The sequence below is a fragment of the Scaptodrosophila lebanonensis genome, unplaced genomic scaffold, assembly GCF_003285725.1.
Source record: "Scaptodrosophila lebanonensis strain 11010-0011.00,11010-0021.00 unplaced genomic scaffold, SlebRS2 tig00001415-arrow-pilon, whole genome shotgun sequence".
NCBI lineage: Eukaryota > Metazoa > Arthropoda > Insecta > Diptera > Drosophilidae > Scaptodrosophila > Scaptodrosophila lebanonensis.
Genome location: NW_022060742.1, coordinates 9,437,191 through 9,457,472, shown reverse-complemented (window position 1 = coordinate 9,457,472; position 20,282 = coordinate 9,437,191). Strand labels below are relative to the sequence as shown.

The following is a 20,282-nucleotide window of genomic DNA, read 5'->3' as shown; positions in this document are numbered from 1 at the left end:
AGCGAACCGATTGATTAAATTACACAAGTTAGTGAATACAATAGCTGATTTCGTTCACAAGACAGAAAATACCACAAATCTTATTTGTATAATAAAATATTCTATTATATTAAATAGGCCTTCAAGTGAGAACTCTTTCGTCCAATAACTAATATATTACCAAATATATTTGTGCAGTCCAATAGAGAGCTGAGCACTTCGCTTAAAATCTTTATATTATTTAATGACTACAACTTTTTCAAGTAGTATTCATTTCACAATAATTCAAAATACCACAAAGGTGCACTTAGAACGATTACTTAACAGGTCAATAATCTAGAAAAAGTATCATCATTCATAAATATACCAAAAACATAAAATTAAAATTCATCAGCTTTTTATCACATAATAGTGCCCTTTTTATTGCCTTAAAAAATTACAGAAAAATGATTATATTATCGCAAATGCTCTACATCTCTCGAATGAGCATTAATACTTTACGAGCCTATCAAATTGTAATTACACTCTGTAACTCATATGTTGCCAACCACTGTGCACCACATGGCCACATTTGCGGTCATTTTTTAATGTTTTAACGGCAATTTCTATTCGCGTGGCAGTAAAACATAGTAAGAGATGAAAACAATCGCATGTCAAACGCAAGTTTCACATTTGATTTAATTTATGAGCTGAGACAAATTAAAGCCTATAGCTAACACATTTATGTGGCGACACATGCGTACACATATGTACCTACTCCGTCATTTTTCTATGGAATATATGGTCTGTGGATATGCGTGTCGACAGCTGCGTCTGTCATATGCGCCAATCAACTTTGGCCTCTCCGGTCAAGAAGGGCCAGACAAGCGAACGGACCTCTGCACAATTCTCAAGCTCTCGCAATTAAGTACTATGATGACTATATGGAATGCATCTTCAGTCTAAATATAGAGCTGTGCATGGACAATTGGCATGGGCTGCATGAGTGGCAACATTTCAATATCTGCACGCGTTGCAGTTGCAAGTGCGCCAGAGGCAAAGATACAGTCAAGAATGTCGACAGATAGTCGTCCATGTGCACACTTATGCTCTGATAAATAGGTACAGCACTACTATATGTGCATATGTGGTCAGACTTTCAACTGAGTGACATTTTGATGTTAGGGAGAAAAGTGCTCCAATAAAGTTTTACAGTCTTTTGCAGGAACAATTCGTATTTAAGAATGATATAGTCAGTAGGAGTTTAAATACAAGTATCTTTAAAATTTTATATTTTATTTCTTTTCTGGATGGACAAGTTTTCGCATGAAATTAAACTAGGGTTCTACCTAAAAATGGGTCCTATTTGGGCAAACGCTTTCTTCAATTCAATCATTCCTGTACAAAAAATAAACAGATTTTCTCAAAATAAACTCGAAAAACCTGTGACAAATTTCAAATGACTTCAAATGAAGAGTACTATACTATGAAATATTTTTCCATCGCAAATAACCCATCATGGAACGTTACAATTGAAAAGTCGAATGTTGAGTGTTCACAGCTGTTATGGGACCACGTGTGAGATTACTTTGCACCACATTCAAATTGAAATCACGAGAGTCCATGCGTTCGATATCGTGAACGGACTTATCCACACTCTCACTAAGCGAGTCGTCGCTGAAACTCTGAGTATCACAACTGCTATCCCCGACATTAATATCGGACTCGGTGCTAGAGGAATTTGCCTCGTCAGATGAATTGGAAGACTGTTCGTCAATTTGTTCACACAGCTTGTGAAAGTAGCGTTTACGATCAAAATCAAGGTTATTGGCTGGCGAAAATAGACAGAGTTCGGCCTGCCTAATATTTTCATCCTCCAAATTGTTATTTATAATCTGACGACAGAATCGTGCCTCAGGCTCCATGGAATTAGTGGATGTATCGCATCCTTTTCGACAATGGCGCATTATCCATGCCTTATCCTCGTCACAGTTCACATAGAAGGTTTGACTGAATGGCGGCTTGCGATCAGTGAGCCAGCCCGTTTTTGAATTGAACATACCCTCCTCCGCATCATAGTTATCAGTATTGAGGGAACGCGCCAAGGGGTTTTTTGTCAAGTACGAGGTTGGTCCCACCGGCTGTTGGCCATAGGTCAACTCCCCCTGATAACGCCGATCACTCTCCGACAGATATTTCCAATTCTTGCAGTTAAGATGTCCGTCCTCGAAAGTACCCTCTACGTGCAGACCATCTTCAAACCACATATCCGAAATATTCTTTAGTTTTCCCTCAACAAAGTGCCCCTTCATATTGAACTTGTAGGGTGCTGCAAGCTTCAGTTGCCCGTATCCATGAAACTTGCCGCGTTGAAAGCAGCCCCGATATTCACTGCCATCGGGATAACGATAGCAGCCAAAGCCATCCATGGTGTGCACTTTGTTGCTCCAGGACCCCTCATAGCTGCTATGCGTCAAAAAGCTCTGCAACGGTTCCTGAACCACCTTAGAGGGTCGAAGGAAAGACGTAGAAGTGGATGCCATTAGTATACTTCTGGTTCGTATAGTGGAACCAGTCTCTTTAGTTTCCGTTTTCGAATGCAATTTACTCATGTTGACTGTATTTAGTTGAATATTTGTATGCTGTGTAAATTGTAAAGAGACCAGAGCTAGAATGAGTTACAGACTGATGCCCCGGTACATGTATCGCTAGGTTTGCTGTGATTCAACTACACATACATAACTGAGCAGCTAAAGGAATGAAAATTATCATTTCAAGTAATTAATTATGATCATTATCATTTCCTTAAAAAAAATTGAAAAATTTGATCTTAGACATCCGAAACATGACTAGAAATATGGAAGGAAATGGAAGGAAAAATAGATGTAATTTTTGCGGTCAGCATTTAAAACGTTTATTGTTTAAAAATGCTGAATAAATTGGAAATAGCTTATGACCTATTTTAGAAAGTTTCTACTATACTTCCACTTTAAACCAAATAAAATAAAATTAAATTTTATTCCCTATACGATATGCGACGTCCGTCTGTATGAACTCCAAGATTTTTCGAGTCATTATAGCTTGACCCGCCAAACCTGTTGTAAAGACCAGTTTAATCCAAAATCAATTTAAATACGAAACTTATTTTGTCTCATCATTTTATATAGCTGTATTAGGGCAGAATAGCTTAAGTAATATACCAGAAACTTCGAGATATCGCCATTAAGTATGTATTATATCTATGAGTTTTTCATATTTAGCGAAATCGGTGCATTATATCAGCCATAGAAAGGAATGCTGCAACAAAATTAATCTTAACTGAAGGACTCTGGCGCTTGGTAGCGGGGAATATACTCTTTTATTGATGAAGAAATTGGAATGTTTCTATTGAAAGTACCAGCACTGTTTGTAGACAAGAGAGTGTTGGCGTGTAATTACTTTGACCCGCTTCTGTTAACGAGACAATAACAACACCAATAGCAGCAGTAAACAATAAGGAAGCTTTGCTATTCGCCATATTGCAGCATATTGCCATCAGCTCCCGTCCGCACGCCCCCTTATCTGCCACGCCCACTCCATGCCGCCGTCCAGTGCCGGGTTTGTTGAGCTGTCGTTTTAATACTTTGAAATCCGCTTCAATTGGATTTCCATTGCGTTTGTTGCTCATTTCTGCTTACATCTTCTGTTTCTATTTCTATGTCGCCTCTGCCATGTCACACTTATTTCATTCTCGATACGCAACATCGTCAACTTTGCCAGGAGGAGGGGACATTCACATATACTACTATGTATGTACATATAAGTATATAGTGTGTCGGATGTGTCCCAATTCCTAGTTCTCGTCCACTGTGCTGCTCTTTTTCCGATGCACTGAACAATTTCGTTGCAGTTGACCAAACATTTTCACTGATAATGTCGAGATTATGGCACGCAACGGTTTGAACTTTAAGTTCACATTTTAATGGATTTTCGGGGTGATTTACATGACTGAGGTCACGACTTGGCATCGTTTCATTCCACCATGTATGTACATACCACATGTCTGTTTTTTTTAGTTGTCTTTCTGCCTTTTGATGTGTTGCATCCATGGCTGTAGTGCGGCATTAGTTGGCGTTACTTGTGTTCAGTTCCATCGGATGACTTCTGAATTCTGTCGGGTATTTTGTATGAACATGTCGTAATTATAATCGGTTAGGCTGCATTAAAAACGCTCCACTGACTAATGTTGTGCAATGAAAAGCGACTGCAAAACTGATAAGTAATGCCACAAAAGTTGTTATCTGTAGAATAAGAATTTTATTTTTCGAAGTTTGTGTAATATTCGAAATTTATACTAATATACGTACCCGGTTAATTAGTTACATAGTCAAATAATCTCAAAATATTTTGATGGCCGGCTACTCCCATTTCATAGAACTCCTATCTCGAAAATGAATGAATTCTCTTGAATAAAACAAAATATTAAAATGTACACACTTTGAAAGCTTGGCAAAATACTGCTTTTGATCGAAATTGATTATAGATTTTGTGGAAATGAGTCCAAGATCATGGAACAGCTGACACGTTTGCCAAAGCTGATGTTACATACCTTCCTATCCTACCAGAACCCGGCCGTTTTCACAGCTGAACATTAATAGTGTGCTTGTTTTAATATTTTTAAGACGAATATTTCACAAAATATATAGCTTCATATCTATATGATCTTTTATCTCCATACTACAATATTAAATATCTGATATATTTAATAGAATCTTCAAACTGTTTTTTATAAGTAATACCAACTCTACTAGAGTTCCTAAGTAGTTTATTTTTAAATGAACATTCATTTATCAATCAATGAACATTCATTTATCAATCCTTTAAATTTTCAAAATGAAGCCATGAAAACAACATTTCATTGAGCTTCATTACGTAAAAGAAAGTATCTTTTTGAAAGAGAATACTATTAAATTTTTTATAAAATCCGATAAGCTTGTGAGCAAATTATTTTTCAGCCTGACCAGGTCTCTCTACCTTAGAACAAAAGTTTCGACAACAATAATGCTGTAGACAGCGTCACAAATGTTAGGGAAATTTTGATACATTGAAACATTTTCCTATATATTTTTGTATCTTTGTCCATTCATTTTTATTAATTGAATACTGATTTTTTTTTAATATTTACATGTTAGACTATTTTGTTTGAAAATGCTTTCTAAATGATTTAACCATAAACGAATTATCGGGAATATTATCGTCTATCTTGAGCCACTGCTCTATTAAGTCTGCTTATATGATTGGCAAGCTTCTTATATTCCACAAACTAAATTACTACTTGTATTTGTCTGTCTCGTTACTTAAAGAAATGCATTACAGTTCTTACAAAATTTCTTAACAAACTAATTGGTTTTATATGATTCATAATACATTTCTTAAGAAATCTAAAGGGCCTGTCATAAACGCCTAATGTAAAGCTGATGGCTGTAGTTAAAAAACATTTCATTTGCAATTTTTTCTGACTTTTGCTGACTTCTGTATTCTTTTCGACAAATCTGTGCCATTATTACTCTGGCTTGATAGACAGTAGTCAATAAAAATATTACTAAAAAGTTACAGGCTTCAAGCTCGCATGAGCTGAGCGGCGTCAGGTCTAATGATTAGGGAAGCACCAAATGTCCTTCGCAGATATTTTTGAAACTGTTGGGACGCCGCTTGCGCAGTTTTCCGCTAATTAAAAGAAATGTCGCGCAGCTCAAGTGAGAGAAAGAGAAAGGGAATATCAGGCGGGGAAAATGTGTGAAATGCGCAGGCGCGCACATACCTAAAGGACCGTTCGTGCATATCCTAGGTAGGCAGGGTCACGAACACGCACAGCTGGCTCCTTAATGTTATAAATTTGCGGTCTTCCCGCCCCGAAAATGGACGAGGAAATGCACAGCACATATTTGCGGTGCATGTCAGCGATAAAATTCTGAAAATTCTTCACGCGTTTACCTGAGGCGCTTTTCTAGGTAGATAGGTCGAGAGTGTGCCTTGTCGGGATACCTGAGATGATAGGAAAAATAGTGCGAAAGGGCGAACAATAGTTGCACAAGCAGCGTTGACATGTGACGCGTCTCAGCTTTCGGAATTTCCTTATAAAACACGAGCGGGTAGTTCAGGCGAAACTAGAAGGAAACCTACCCGCAAACGTGATAGATCCTAGATCTCTAGCAGCCGTAAAGCAACTATAAGGTGAAGTCCAAATAAAATATTTAATTCAATTGCGACATACTCGTATTTTTGTGTGATGGTGAAAGTTTGAGCTAATTTATAGCGACTGTCGGGATATATATATATATATAAATATATATATATATATATATATATATATATATATATATATATATATATATATATATATATATATATATATATATTTTGATGGAACGTCTATTTCAATCAGGAGTACTTATTGATTAACCCTAGACTTTTTAGTGGGGTCACAATAAGCCCCAATGGATAGGCGTTTTTGAAGTGTAAAAGATAAAAATAAATCTGGTTCATACTTCAGAGACATTTCAGGTGCGAAACAACTGCGGTCCTTTGATAGATAATTTTAATTCAAAAAAAACTTTAACATATAAATAAACCTAAATAATTTATCTTCTATTATTTACAGAATTCTTGGATAGTTCTCTAAAGAACGAGACGGGGAGACGATCTGAATTAGCCAAAAACTGAAAAATCAAAAGACTTGAAGCAACTCAACCCTCCAAAACAGAAAATCACAGAAGACACTATCGATTCTCAAATCAAAAATGGGCGAGCTTGACGAGAAGGATACACCACCGACCGAGACGACAGCACACCAACAGGAGGCGCTCGAAGAGCCCAAGGAAACGGACAAAATGCTGGAGAAAAAGGACGAAAAATTGCCCAGCCCCAGTGCAGATAAGAAACAGGCTTCGAAGCCAGGCACACCAGTTGGAGACAAAAAATCGCCGACACCTGCGGCAGCTGATGCTGCTGGTGAACCCAAAAAGGTCAACGGCGAAGAGATCATAGACATACCCACTGAGAATGGCACAAAACCAGACGATCGCGATGAAAAGAAAATCTCCAAGGAGGAGCGCGAAGTGAAGCCAAAGAAGATACCGATCGGTGGCCTGAAGCTGCCAGGTTTTTTCATGAAATCCAAACCGAAGGCCGAAGGTGATGGTGCCGAGGGCGAGCTGCTAGAGAAGGAGCACAAGGAGGAGCCCAATGGCGACGCTGCTGCTGCTGCCACGCCCAAGAAGGAGGAGCAGAAGCCACGCAGCAACTTTGGCGAACGTTTGCGCAATTTCTTTGTGCGCAAGCCCGCAGCCGAAAAACAGGCCAAGCAAGTGGCCAATGGCGATGCAGATGCCAAGAGTGGTAAGTGTTCCCGCCTGGCCTTTTTGCTAGATTACCGAGTAAAATTATATTTTATTTCATTTTTCTACAGAGGCTACTGCTGAAGCTGCACCCGCTGAGGGAGCCGATCAATCGGAATCGGCACCGCCACAGAAGCGCGGTCTGCTGAATGCCATCAAGCTGCCCATAGCCAACATGATACCCAAGAAGAAGGCCGGCGAGGATGTCGAACTGGGCCTGGGCAAGGCTGGTTTGGCTTCCATGGAAACGCTGGACGATTCACTCAAGGATCAGGACACTGTAGACAAGGCACCCCTGAAGACAAATGGCGCCGATGAGATTTCCAAGCTGAAGAAGTCACCAAGTGGCGAAATCAAGCAAGCAGCCGCCGCTGGCGGTCCCATCGATGAGAAACTGACCGATGAAGAGGAGGCGCCCGTGTCCCTACTAAGCCGACTGCGCGGCTATAAGTGTAGTGTGGACGATGCACTCATTGCCTTCGGCATATTGCTCTTTGTGCTGCTGTTGGCAGTGATTGGCTATGTGCTGACACATGAGACGCTGACATCGCCGCCGTTACGCGAGGGCCGTTTCATCTCGGCCGTGACCAGTTGTGGAATGGTGGAGGGCGTCAAGGACGATGGCGCCTTTGCCTTCCGTGGCATACCCTATGCACTGGCACCCGTTGAGGAGTTGCGCTGGCGAGGGGCTCAGCCCATCAAGGACATTGATAACTGCTGGAATGGTACGCTGCAGACGCACAACAGCAGTGTGCTGTGCACCCAGCGTCTGGGCAATGGCACCATTGTGGGCGACGAGGACTGCTTGTACTTGGACATTGTAACGCCGCATGTCCGCTATGACAACCCACTGCCTGTCATTGTGTTGATTGGTGCCGAGACCCTAACTGGACCCTCGCCGGGTATTTTGCGGCCGTCGGCGCGGTACTCGCGCTCCCACGATGTTATCTTTGTGCGTCCAAACTTCCGCTTGGGTGCCTTTGGTTTTCTCGCATTGGATGCTCTCACCAAAAATGAATATCCACGCACCTCCGGAAATTATGCTCTGACCGATATCGTAGCCGCTCTCAAGTGGATTCAACTGAACATCGTGCACTTTGGTGGCGACCCGAAGTCCGTCACATTGTTGGGACATCGTGCCGGCGCTACATTGGTCTCTGCTCTGGTCACTTCCCCACAACTCGAGGGGCTCTATACACGCGCCTGGGCCTCTTCCTCGTCAGCCATTTTCCCGGGCAAGACGCTGCAGGAATCCGAGAAACTTAACGAGGTTATAATGAGCACGCTGGACTGCAAGGATGTTGCCTGTCTACGTGCCGCCTCTACCGAACAGCTGTGGGCGGCCACACCAGACACCTGGCTGCACTTCCCCGCCGATGTGCCCACCAAGGAGGAATCGCTGAACACACAGCGTCATGAGTGGCTAGTGCTTGATGGCAACATTCTGCAGCAGCACCCCTCGGAGTCGTGGAAGCGTGAGCACATAGGCAAACCACTGCTGGTAATGGGCACCACAGCCCACGAGGCGCATACTCTGAATCTGCGTGAACGTCACAGCAATTGGACCGCCGAGGAGGTCCGCGCCTTCATTGATGGCTCCCAGCTGGGTGCTTTGGGGTTGACCGATGAGATTGTGGCCCGCTACAATGCCACCAATTACACAGCACTGGCCGCCATTATCACCGACATACGCACCGTTTGCCCACTGCTGACAAATGCTCGTTTGCAGCCCAGTGTGCCATTCTATGTGGTGACGCAGGGCGAGGGTGAGGATCAGCTGGCCACCGTCGATGCGGACGTGCAAGCGATTTTGGGTCGCTACGAGCCACACACTGTGGAGCAACGACGCTTTGTGTCCTCAATGCAGCAGCTCTTCTACTACTACGTCTCCCATGGCACGGTGCCACAATACGATTCCCGTCGCCGAGTCCTTATTGTGGGACAAGATCCGCTCTCGCAGGAGGATCACGAGCATTGCAACTTTTGGATCAGCAAAGACATTGTGCCGCGATATGCGCGCATTGATTAAACCGTCGACTTCGATTTCACAACCTCTTCGGGGCATTTTCTGCTATCTATCTATCCTTAAAAATCCTGTCCCTTCACTCTTCATCCTATCACTGTCTATAATTGAAATTCAATTTAGATTTGAATTCTACGTTCGACTTCGTCTCCCGTCAGTTTAGTTTAGCTTAAGTGAATCTAGTGTTTATATACATATATAAAACTGTACATTTAGTTCTCTTTTGCGAATAAGTGCGACAATTTAAGTTGTAAGTTTTTTAAGCATTGCTAACTCTACAAAATGATATACATATAGTACATACTATATATGTATTGCATACATGGCACGCACACAACTGCATATGTATGTAGAGAGCTCTTGATTATGTGTAATTTATGCATATTGACGTATTTTCTAATGTAATTTTAAAACACACACCACACACAAATACACAAAACTGATACACACGCAAAAACTCGAATAAAAACATAACAAAATATATGAACAATTCTTGAAAAGTATAGACAAAATCGGCGTCTTTCAACTACACTAGTCGGCACATTTAGTTTGGAATTTCTAAAAACAAAATCCGGCATTTGCTAGCTTGGGCTTATTTCTCGATTAATATCAAATAGTTTTTGAATTTCTAAAATCTGGTGGTTTCAACTACTTTTGCCGACTCAACTACACTCAACTAAATACATAAATATATGAAAACGAAATCAATGGGCATTTATAAAACGAAAGCCAAATTGTTTTTTTTTTTTTTGTAACTAAAATTACAATATTTTCAAAATCTAGACCAAAACGCTTAGACGAAGCAGTAACGATGATTTTATATACTATTTAACAGGCATTTATACGCTGGAGTAATACGAAGACTCGAGTGAGTTGAAAATCAAACATTAGTTTTAGTTGCTTGCTGGCAGCGGAGAGGAAGGGATCCAAACACAAAAGCAAAAACTTTTAAATAACTGAAAATATAGAAGTTCAGATTATGGTGTTGATGGGTTTCAAAAATCTGTCAATCTATCTACTAAGCACGTATTGGGATTCGGAGGAACCGTTTATGATGAATTTGGAATGCTGCATTATTAACATTTGAGACTGTCAAGGCTACAATTTATTAGTTACAAAATAGATGAGTAAAATGGACATTTTATGAATTTAAATTTTATTCAAATATATATACTCTACACATATATATACATACATAACAAAAATATGTGTAGTAATTTCTAAATCAAATGTCTGCGCAAAAATCAACAATGACTAACGTCGTACAGCCACGCCCTCTATATACACGATATGTACTATGCATAACATTTTTGTATAGCTTTATATGTATGTTAATAATATAAGATTACCATCAGGAAAAATATGAGAATGGTAATACAAGAAAAGTTAAAATGGTTAAGCAGTAAAAACGGCAATTTTTGTATTGATGTTCTTTTATTAAAAATTTAAAAAACTATTTATTCACATAGTATACAAGTTTGCAAATTATACATGTATGTAGAGTTCTTTCTAAAATGGTGAGGCATGATCAGTAAGTTCAACGTGCACACAAATTTAACACAAAATGAAAGCGATAGAAATCAAAAATCTCGCTATTAAATACAGCATATTGTTCGAAGTGTAAAGTGATACAAATATATGTATATGGAAAAGAACGTATTTGCAAGATCTTTTAATTTAATTACCGGGGCACTCACTTAAAAGGCAAACAGGTTAACATGCTACGGAATAACTTAATCAACTTACTAAAGTCTAGTATCTTATGATTATAACAAAAAATGACTGACGCACATTTTCACAGAAAATTGTATAACTTATTTACCCCCTGAGGAGTTGAGTTTGTAGATACGGCATTTATTGTCTGTCAAAGCTGCCAGATAGGAACCACTTGGCGTGCTCACAGGACAAATATCGTAGACCACCTCATTCACTGGTAACGTCTGAACGCGCTCCTCACGCCGCACATCGTGCAATATCAGCTGTTTGCTGTCCTGCAGATAGCCAACGACCAACGTATTCGACTCAACACCCAGCTGGGTGGCCCGGGTCATGACTGGAGTGGCCTTAGCGCCCAAAATCGTTGCCTTTATTTCAAATACCGGCGTGCCATCGATCTTGGCAAGTTTACCAAGAATGAAACGCGATTGCGGATATTGGGCATTGGAGCGCACTGAAATCAGCACCGTGTCCTGAGACACGTCATAGTGCATGGATAAAAAAGGACCCTCAATGTTGAGGCGGGACGGCACAGCCGTCTCATTTTCGTACTCATAGAAGGTGAGCAGTGTTAATTGGCAGACCAGAAAGCCGCCGTTGCAAAAAGTCTTGCTTGCCGGCACCGATGCTATATCTATCACAGGACTTAGGCAATCTGGAAATAAAGTTTTTATGTATAAAGTGTTAAGAGAAGAAAATAATGGTGGGCACTTACCATCAGCTTTAAATTCACTAATCGTTGTGTCGGGAAAGCGCACATCATACACGTAGGTAACGCCTCTAGAGTCTCCCAAATATAGAAAATTCTCGCGCTCGTTGCGATCCATGCCGCACGACCAGAGCATTTTATCGTTCGCCGAGAAGACGGCGCTGCATTGACGCGAACGTATATCGAAAACTTTAACGCGCGTCTCACGACTGGCCACGGCTAACATATTCTGATCGGTACTGAAGCAAACATCGCGCACCTGCATAGCCGAGGTATGCAGGAAATGCAGCGGCTTAAAGGTGGGCGGATCGATGAAGCGCATCCCGTAGCCAGGAAATAGACTCTGCGAGCTTCTCTGCGACGCAACCAAAGTGGAATGCTGGGACGAATAGAGCAGGACCCGACAACCAGGCTCACGTGTTATTTCAAAGTTCTTCTCCATGTACAGTCTGTAGCTGGGCAGCAACCCAAGCGGTTTGCTCTGGCTGCCTGCTGTCTCGGTAAATGCACCCCGACCTCCGCCGGCACGTACCAAGTCCCGTAGTCGCGCATTATCCATCTCCAGGTTATGGAACTTATTCAAGGTTAGGGTGTGGGCCATTTTTACAGCGGCTAGTTCGGTAGTTAGCGATTGGGTGCGACGCTTTTCCGCATCTAGCTCGTTGCGCAAGCGATGCTCCTCGCTGCGATCAATAGCTCGCAACCTGCGAGCATAGAGGTAGCGCATGTCTCGATTAGTAGCCTTTGTTTTGCACTGAGGGCACACCTTCACAGATGATTGACGCATGCTCTCTGTCAGCCAGCGCCTTATGCAGCTTTCGCCGAACAGATGGCCACAGCGAAGTGAGACGAGTCGATGCTCGCCGGACATTTCCCACGAGTCCAAGCATATTGGGCATGTCGTCCCGTCGTCTTCGTCATCACTGGTTGGTAGTTTTGCAATGGGCGTGCTCCCAGCCTTGGTAGCACTATTGGATATACGCTTGCGCTTCTTTGGCGGTGAGGGTGTGTCCAAATTAATGCGTTCAGTCTCTTCCATTTCTGCAGGCTCAGCGGCTGCTTCGGGCTCTTGTGCTTCGTTTGAGTTGGAAGCTTCGTCAATATCTAGTGGAATGGCTTCAATAGAATCCTCAGGTATCATATCATCTGGCACCTCAACTGGCTGGTCAGCTACAGGTGGTTCCGGTGTAGGTTCGGGCTCCGGCTCCGGCTCTGGCTGCGCTTCATCCTCAGATTGCTCCTCTTCCTCCTGCCAAGGAATTACATCGACACTGCGGCGCTGTGAGGCGGGCAATATAATTAGCTCTTGTTCCGGTGGCGTATGGACGTAATCGTGATCGTGATCTTGTGTAGAACCCAACCGTTGCCGTCCACGTCTGCGCAGGACGGGCTGGAAATTATCCTGCGAGCTATCATAGTTACCGCCCTCAAAGATAAGAACGCCTCTTGCGAGGAGAACTCCATTCGGGTCAAGCTCGCGTTCTTCGCTCATGTCGAGCGCTTCTTAATTAATTATTTTAATGTGTTCGTTCATGAGTTGGAGTTGTCAATTTCAATTCTATTTAAATGTTCGCATCTACGCTAGCGATGACATCTATGCAAAACAAATATCGATTCGTAATAAGCGATGAATCGACTTCCCGCGAAATAAGATATCGTGTAGTTCAGTTACCATCACTATTTCTACTCAGTTCAGAAGTTGATGCCGTTTCTGTAAATTTTTGCGAAATAGCTTAACAAATTGTTAACAGAACACCTCGAAAGTAAATAAAACGATAAAAAGGGTCAAGGAGCAGTTGGAATTAATCTTTGCATCCTTTCAAGTGTTGGTAAGCCTATATAATTGCCGGTAGGCCTTTGTGTCCAATAGCGGCAAAATATTTGCAACAGTGTGTGTGTGTAAGTGCGGAGCAAAGCCAAGAAGAAGAAGGCACGCCAAGACGCAGAGGTACAAAAGTTTTCTTCCTTGACATTAAGTTTTTTGCTCACTTTGAATTTTCAAACGCTTACATAGAGAATTTATAAATGATAAATCACATTGCAAATACGCCGCCACGCGCAACAATATTTGCCGACTAACCCACTGCCCTTGAACTCAACAGAATTTTTGGCTCCTATCCATCCCATTGTCACTGACCGACGCTAACGCGCTGACGCAAACCAGGCGCAAAGAAACGAAAGTCCGCTTGCCATACATACATTCCGTCGCTTCTGCTAAAGCAGGCTTTATTAACCGAAAGTTGTGAAATATTTCGAAGCCGAAATGGCCGATCCAAAAACTCCAAAGAAAATGCTTTCTGCCAAACCACCAGTTTTCCATCACCACAATAGCCACAGCCCCAATGCTTCGCTACAGCTGCCGAGTCCAATCATCACGCGGCGCACACGCACGGCCTCCACGTAAGTATCTTGCCCTTGTCTTGCCTACCGCAATGCTTGACATTGATTTAATTGCCACCTTTCCTTTCCTCCTTCACCATCAACCACTACATGCATACATATATATACACGCACACATACATACTTACATATACAGTTCGGCGCGCGCAATGGAAAATCCTGTGGTTACCGGTGTTGTGAAATCTTTTAGCCGTACCAAAGGACACGGCTTTATTACGCCCAATGCCGGTGGCGAGGACGTTTTTTGCCATGTTTCCGAGTAAGTTGCTGAATAATGCATTTGTCCTTCACACACGCATACCCGCACACATGTATATCCATATAACATATTTATATGCCTATTTTTAAACAGCATCGAAGGCGAATATGTGCCAATGCCGGGAGATGAGGTGAAATACCGCCTTTGCGCCATTCCACCCAAGTATGAGAAACATCAGGCCGTGCACGTGCAGATAAGCAATTTGACGCCGGAGGTCCACCACAAATGGGAGGAGCCTGTTTTTTGCGGCTCGCCTGCCAAATAGGGGCAATTGGCCTTGTGTATTACTTAAAAATTTGGAACACGCCACATACAAACAATAAAAATGCAAAAATATAGCGCAGTTGCCGGTGGCGAAAATGCTCGTAACGAAGAACATGAAATAGAAACGAAGCGAAATTATTAAAACGAACGCGCCACACATCCAGCCAGTTTCAATTAAAAATCTTTATTAATTTATTAAGCTAAGCGAAAACGAATGTCACAAAGTTTGACTTTTTTGAAAAGCCAAGCAAGCAGGCAAGAACCAGTTTTGGAAACTTATGATGAAATTGCATGAAAAATGTAAATTGTTATTAAAGTGCGACGTCTGTGTTTTTGATTTGGAGCCTGTATCAGTAATTAATTTTAATTATTTTTAAATACATATTCATTCGCATTCAAAATCAGCTAGCAAGCAAATGCCCGATTACTTTATGGAAAACAAATACTGCGAATTGAAGTACATACTTAATAATAAACAAATTCGAATTCTTATTAACGTATGTGAGTTTATATGCTAAGATTAAATAATACATATAGTATACAGTGTGTGTATCTGCAGGAGACACAGTCAAATAAGGCATGGTTTGGCGAGCAAAATTTATTGGGCTTATAGAATCCAAAAGGAGGTCTGTATCTAAAAACTATTCTCAGAGGTTACTTGAAAAAATAAATTTTTTCCTTTTAAAGATATAAAAACCAAATGAGAAATTATAAAATTTTTTGGGAATACTAATGGTTCGCTATACTTTTCCATATAGCTAATGTTATTTACAAACGAAGAGGTATTTTTACAAGAGTATATGAGTCTCCGGACGCAAAGCTAACGTACGTTTTTGTGTTCATATCTTATCTGCCAAATCGGGGGAAAAAGTCAAGTGGTGTATTTAGTCCGTAATTAATTTTTTTTGTATATTGCGTGGGTTGTTTTCATATGACTAAATAATGCAGGCCTATGTTGTTTAATTGTCTGTTGTGGGGTGAAGCTGCCTTAATTTTACAAATTCCAATTTTTACGTAATTTAAAGCAATAATTTTATAAAATTGAAATAATTGTATTGCTTGCTTGTAAACATTTTTTTTTTGAATATATATTTCACATTATTTCATTTACATTTTAAATATCGGTTTAATGAAGATTATAAGCTTGAGGTGCCTAAGCTCGTGAGCCGTAACTAGCAGCTAATTATCGATTACATAAATAAACGATACTTCGATATGCGACTGCGCAAAACAATCGGGTGAAGCTCTTGAATGTGAAAAACCCAACGTTGACAAAAAGTTTTCCAATTTGTAAACATATAATGTTGCATTTTTATAGCAACTTTTAAAAATATACAGGAAAATTGCATGGATCAACAAGCCAATTACTTCAAAACGGAAACTAATAAAAACATAGAAAGGAAAAAGAAGAAATATCTGATCAGCCCCATAAGAAACTAAACTTGAAACATGAATTAAAGACCAGATGACTTCAACTACTAGTTCAATCTAAATGAACAAATCTGTGCCTTGCTAAAGTGGAAAGTGAGTGTAAGTCTTATCATCTTGTAAACACTATCCTCGCCATCTCCATGCTGGTTGGCTGACGTGTCTGTCTGTTCCGATACCAGCTGTTTTGTTTTTGTTTTTTGATTAGCACAGGTGCGAGCGCGCGTTAGGTAAGTCGACAGTTATTTTAAATGCAACGCACATATTTTACTGGTCAATAAATTTCAGTCTTATAAACATGGAAGCCCGTCGCCGTGGTCGCAGCTCCGAAGATGATGGCCGGCATTTAATGGATTTGAAATCCACTCACGAGTCCTCTCACGAAAAGCCAGACCTTCGTGGCGATCGCTGCAACATCGCCATACTATTGTTCTTGTACATACTGCAGGGTATACCAATCGGCCTGATTGCCGCCATTCCAATGTTGCTACAAAATCGTGGAGCCAGCTACAAACAGCAGGCGGAATTCTCATTCGCCTACTGGCCGTTTAGTATTAAGCTTCTGTGGGCTCCCATTGTAGACTCCCTATATGTACGTCGATTTGGACGCCGGAAGTCATGGCTGGTTCCTGTACAGTATTTGCTCGGTGCCTTCATGCTTCTGTTATCGCAGCATGTCGATCGCTGGCTGGGTGGCAATGGCCTAGAGCCGAACGTGCCGCTCTTGACGCTTCTCTTCTTTATGCTGAACTTCCTGGCCGCCACGCAGGACATTGCCGTCGACGGATGGGCACTTACCATGCTCAAGCGTTGTAACGTCGGGTACGCGTCCACATGCAACAGTGTGGGTCAGACGGCCGGTTATTTCCTTGGATATGTAGTATTCATTGCACTTGAATCGAAGGATTTTTGCAACACATACCTAAGGAGTGAGCATGGCGCAGAAGGCATGGTAACGTTGCCGCGTTTTTTGTGGTTTTGGGGCATCGTTTTTGTGGTGGCCACTACCCTTGTGGCCATTTTTAAGCGGGAAAATGATATTGCCGACGAACACATGGAGGCGCGGTATACGGAGGAGCATAATCTGAATATTAAACAAAGCTACAAGATTCTGTGGGACATGGTTCGCATGCGTCCCGTTCAAATACTGGCGGCCATTTTGCTCACTGTAAAGGTCTCATTTGCTGCTTCCGATGCTGTCACCTCACTTAAACTAATCGATGCAGGCGTGCCGAAGGAGAAACTGGCGTTACTTGCTATTCCGGTGATTCCGCTGCAGCTTGTTCTGCCATTGGCTGTGGGCCGTTACACAAATGGGCCCCGGCCCATGATAGTTTATTTAAAGGCAATACCATATAGAATTGTGCTCGCCGCCGTGGCATCAATCATCGCATATGCCACGCCCTACCTGATTTCCGGGGGCACTGTGCCCGTCTCCTACTACGTGCTGTTAATCGTTAGCTATGGTTTCTATCAGGTGTTCCTCTACGCTATGTTTGTGGCAGCGATGGCGTTCTTTGCAAAAATATCCGATCCGGCTGTTGGTGGCACTTATATGACATTCTTAAATACATTGTGCAATCTGGGCGGCAATTGGCCAAACACAGTGATCCTCTGGTTGGTGGATGTGCTCACATGGCGGCAGTGCGTCTCAATCGGCAACGAACATGCGAAAGCTATTGCGGACAATCTTTGCTCGAATAAGGAAGAGCAGCAGGAATGTGCCACTGCTGGTGGCAAATGTGAGATTACCTTTGATGGTTACTACATGGAAGCGGTGGGTTGTGTCGTATACGGCATTATCTGGCTAATGGTGGTGCGTAAATGGATCCTCTATCTGCAAAATTTGCCACCACGATCGTGGCTGGTCGTTAAGTCGAAACGTCATCACAGGTAGCAACTAATGGTCTGACACTAGGCTGTGTTGTTAGTTTAGTCGCTTGCTGAAATGTGTTAGAAGAATGACATCGTGTGTACAAGAAGCTCTTAGTAGGACTATTCGCATTCTATTTCTAGGCTAGAAATAACCAATCCATAAACAATTTATACAATTTTGTAGCTAATGCATTTCGCTCTCTTAGTGATTGTAAATTATTCCACGGGAAATAAAATCAAAAAATTCTTATTGAATACTGATTTTCCGATTTTTTTCCGAAGAGATTCTAGATTAAAAAGGAAAGGGGTACTGACTCTCGGCTGCTTCCTGCAGCATTACAATTACATTTGTTTTCTGTGCAATGCTTGGCAATACCTGCAAAATCCGACCGGCTTCATTTACAACACCTATATTGAAGCTCTTACAAAGAAAGAAAGAGTCATAATTGGAGTTTTAAGATGCGAATAAAGATGTTGTTTTATTCGCACCACGGCTGAATTCTTTACAGTTTGAATACGTGCAGACATTGCCTGCAACTTGGTACAAAAAATGTTAGCTTAGTTTTTTCTACCCAAATTTAATTTAACACGTAGCAGCTTCAGATTTAGTAGTACTTCCAGGAGTCGATGGATTCTTGATTTTTCTGTTTGCTCTTACGCTCGATTAGACCGGCCAAATGTTCGGAACGCATAGACAATGAGTCAATTTTTTCCACCAACTGCTGATAAGGACTCAATGGTTGCGTGCCCATCACGACGTGGCCAAGCTTTGAATCGATCTTTGCGTTGAGCCGAGCATTGCGTATTAGATTGACAATCCAGCACTCAGCCTCGTTGGGCTTCATGTTCAGCTTGTCGGCCAACATGCTTATGGTGATGCACTGATGGATGCGGCAGAATGTCTCGAAGATCATAAGACGCGCGTCCTCAACGAACTCATTCAGGCATGCCACAATAAAGAAATCATTTAAAATGACGGTTTGGCATTCGTGCAACTTAAGACGCGCGCCCTCAAAGTCAAAGTTCACATAGAGGCATTCGAGGAACTCAGTTATGGGATCGCGATATGTGTAAGATTCCTGCTGAATAACTTTGATGAGGTCCTTGAGCGCATTGCGACGTGTCCGATTGATAACTACAGCGGTGGCCAAGTAGCGCATAATGTGTGGGCACATGGTCTGTATGGCGTTCAGATACAAAGGTTTGTACAGGAACATCTCAATGATAAGATCGCGTCCTTTGGGATGGTTGAAGAACACCAAAACGGACCAGTGTATCAACCAGGTGCGTTGCTGCAGCGCCTGTATGGTCGAAAAATTTGCACTATCAATGTAATCGCGTAGACGAGTCAAATCCTCCAACGCAGTATTCCAGTTCAGAGTCAAAATCTCGGCAGCCAACTTGCCCCACAGTACGTTTAGGTAGTTCTGGATGAAAAATTTCGGATGATGAATTACGAACACATAAGATAATATTAATACACACTTTATCGTTGGGCGACATGACGATCAGACAGAAATACAGATACGAGGTGGACTCTTGATAGTTGCCGCACTCATACAGATACTTGGCTAACTTGTAGGCGCTTTCAAGATGCTCCACTTTGAAGTTATAGTCCTTCTGCAGAGCATTCACGAATGTCTTCGAGTCCTTCATGCTTTCGCCGTTCTTCAATATGTCCGTGGCCTTCATGATTGGAGCGACTTCGTTTTGTAGCTGCTTGAGTGTAGCCAGCACCTCGGCTTTGCGCTGCACCAGTTCTTCTGGCATTTCCTGGCTGAGATTGAGACGTTTACGCGTATCCATGGTATAATCAATCATGTTCGTTTTGTTGACCGTCTCCAAGATATACTCTAGCAGCTCCTGCTGGTTATAGATCTACGAAATAGCAATGAAAAATTTCCATAGACATTAGGAAAGCAGTTATGGTTTGTGACACGGCAGCAGCACAGCCGCTGCAAAATTTTCTAACCTCCTTGCCACACAGAAACTCTAGCAATGGAAAAGTGAGATGCCGGTCCAAATATTGGCAATTAATCCGCGTTAAATCAAATTGTGCCATGGTTGCTTGTGTGTTGCACTATTTTCAACAAAAATTGTCTATCAATTTCTCTTTAAATATTAGCACAAAAATACGCGTGCTATGACAACACAAGTGTAAAAGTATCGCCCTCTGGCGAAAAGAGATGGAACATTACGACGGCAACACAAGTATGTTTTTTTCTGAGATGCTATCGATAGCATGTTATCGGCATAACATTTCCACCACCCCAA

General features: G+C 41.9%; 6 protein-coding genes across 8 annotated transcripts in view; 3 read left to right on the top strand and 3 right to left on the bottom strand.

Annotated features, from left to right (window-relative positions):
* The window catches only part of LOC115632432 (neurotactin), a 45,647-nt gene extending 35,624 nt beyond the window's left edge, over window positions 1-10,023 (top strand). For both annotated transcript variants that reach the window (XM_030529575.1, XM_030529576.1), the window contains 2 exons: window positions 6,599-7,335; window positions 7,406-10,023. In XM_030529575.1, coding sequence (XP_030385435.1) covers window positions 6,738-7,335; window positions 7,406-9,363 — 2,556 coding nt within the window. In that variant the 5' untranslated portion in view covers window positions 6,599-6,737 and the 3' untranslated portion in view covers window positions 9,364-10,023. The remainder of the gene's footprint in view (window positions 1-6,598; window positions 7,336-7,405) is intronic.
* On the bottom strand, window positions 1,238-2,573 carry LOC115632434. Its single transcript, XM_030529577.1, has one exon. The coding sequence runs from the start codon at window positions 2,568-2,570 to the stop codon at window positions 1,485-1,487; it is 1,086 nt and encodes a 361-aa protein (XP_030385437.1). The 5' UTR covers window positions 2,571-2,573; the 3' UTR covers window positions 1,238-1,484.
* Window positions 10,024-10,813: 790 nt separating the features above from the next.
* Window positions 10,814-13,304, bottom strand: LOC115632446 (E3 ubiquitin-protein ligase RFWD3). Its single transcript, XM_030529593.1, has 2 exons — window positions 11,789-13,304; window positions 10,814-11,728 (listed from the first exon to the last, which is right to left on the bottom strand). Exons 1-2 carry the CDS (start codon window positions 13,272-13,274, stop codon window positions 11,172-11,174), a joined length of 2,043 nt encoding a protein of 680 aa, XP_030385453.1. The 5' UTR covers window positions 13,275-13,304; the 3' UTR covers window positions 10,814-11,171.
* Window positions 13,305-13,468: 164 nt separating this feature from the next.
* On the top strand, window positions 13,469-15,201 carry LOC115632562 (cold shock domain-containing protein CG9705). Of its 2 annotated transcripts, none has more exons than XM_030529779.1 (4): window positions 13,469-13,611; window positions 13,885-14,182; window positions 14,319-14,441; window positions 14,535-15,201. In XM_030529779.1, exons 2-4 carry the CDS (start codon window positions 14,046-14,048, stop codon window positions 14,704-14,706), a joined length of 432 nt encoding a protein of 143 aa, XP_030385639.1. In that variant the 5' UTR covers window positions 13,469-13,611; window positions 13,885-14,045; the 3' UTR covers window positions 14,707-15,201. The 2 variants fall into 2 exon arrangements, with proteins under 2 accessions (XP_030385639.1, XP_030385640.1); XM_030529780.1 differs by lacking the exon at window positions 13,469-13,611 and adding an exon at window positions 13,714-13,730.
* Window positions 15,202-15,974: 773 nt separating this feature from the next.
* LOC115632270 (acetyl-coenzyme A transporter 1) lies at window positions 15,975-18,263 on the top strand. Its single transcript, XM_030529351.1, has 2 exons — window positions 15,975-16,363; window positions 16,422-18,263. The coding sequence occupies exon 2, from the start codon at window positions 16,432-16,434 to the stop codon at window positions 18,028-18,030; it is 1,599 nt and encodes a 532-aa protein (XP_030385211.1). The 5' UTR covers window positions 15,975-16,363; window positions 16,422-16,431; the 3' UTR covers window positions 18,031-18,263.
* A 191-nt stretch (window positions 18,264-18,454) lies between these two features.
* Window positions 18,455-20,171, bottom strand: LOC115632294 (eukaryotic translation initiation factor 3 subunit E). Its single transcript, XM_030529386.1, has 3 exons — window positions 19,981-20,171; window positions 19,494-19,886; window positions 18,455-19,435 (listed from the first exon to the last, which is right to left on the bottom strand). The coding sequence occupies exons 1-3, from the start codon at window positions 20,068-20,070 to the stop codon at window positions 18,614-18,616; spliced, it is 1,305 nt and encodes a 434-aa protein (XP_030385246.1). The 5' UTR covers window positions 20,071-20,171; the 3' UTR covers window positions 18,455-18,613.
* Window positions 20,172-20,282: the final 111 nt, after the last annotated feature.

What these genes read in the sequence shown, in the direction of transcription:
- LOC115632434 (XM_030529577.1), bottom strand. Translation starts at nt 2,570, where the DNA reads ATGAGTAAATTGCATTCGAAAACGGAAACTAAAGAGACTGGTTCCACT.
- LOC115632562 (XM_030529779.1), top strand. Translation starts at nt 14,046, where the DNA reads ATGGCCGATCCAAAAACTCCAAAGAAAATGCTTTCTGCCAAACCACCA. An exon ending in CGCACACGCACGGCCTCCAC is followed by an intron (nt 14,183 to 14,318) that starts GTAAGTATCTTG and finishes TTACATATACAG; the next exon opens with TTCGGCGCGCGCAATGGAAA. An exon ending in GTTTTTTGCCATGTTTCCGA is followed by an intron (nt 14,442 to 14,534) that starts GTAAGTTGCTGA and finishes ATTTTTAAACAG; the next exon opens with CATCGAAGGCGAATATGTGC.
- LOC115632294 (XM_030529386.1), bottom strand. Translation starts at nt 20,070, where the DNA reads ATGGCACAATTTGATTTAACGCGGATTAATTGCCAATATTTGGACCGG. An exon ending in AGTTTCTGTGTGGCAAGGAG is followed by an intron (nt 19,887 to 19,980) that starts GTTAGAAAATTT and finishes GCTATTTCGTAG; the next exon opens with ATCTATAACCAGCAGGAGCT. An exon ending in TCATGTCGCCCAACGATAAA is followed by an intron (nt 19,436 to 19,493) that starts GTGTGTATTAAT and finishes TTTTTCATCCAG; the next exon opens with AACTACCTAAACGTACTGTG.
- LOC115632270 (XM_030529351.1), top strand. Translation starts at nt 16,432, where the DNA reads ATGGAAGCCCGTCGCCGTGGTCGCAGCTCCGAAGATGATGGCCGGCAT.
- LOC115632446 (XM_030529593.1), bottom strand. Translation starts at nt 13,274, where the DNA reads ATGAGCGAAGAACGCGAGCTTGACCCGAATGGAGTTCTCCTCGCAAGA. An exon ending in TAGTGAATTTAAAGCTGATG is followed by an intron (nt 11,729 to 11,788) that starts GTAAGTGCCCAC and finishes CTTTATTTCCAG; the next exon opens with ATTGCCTAAGTCCTGTGATA.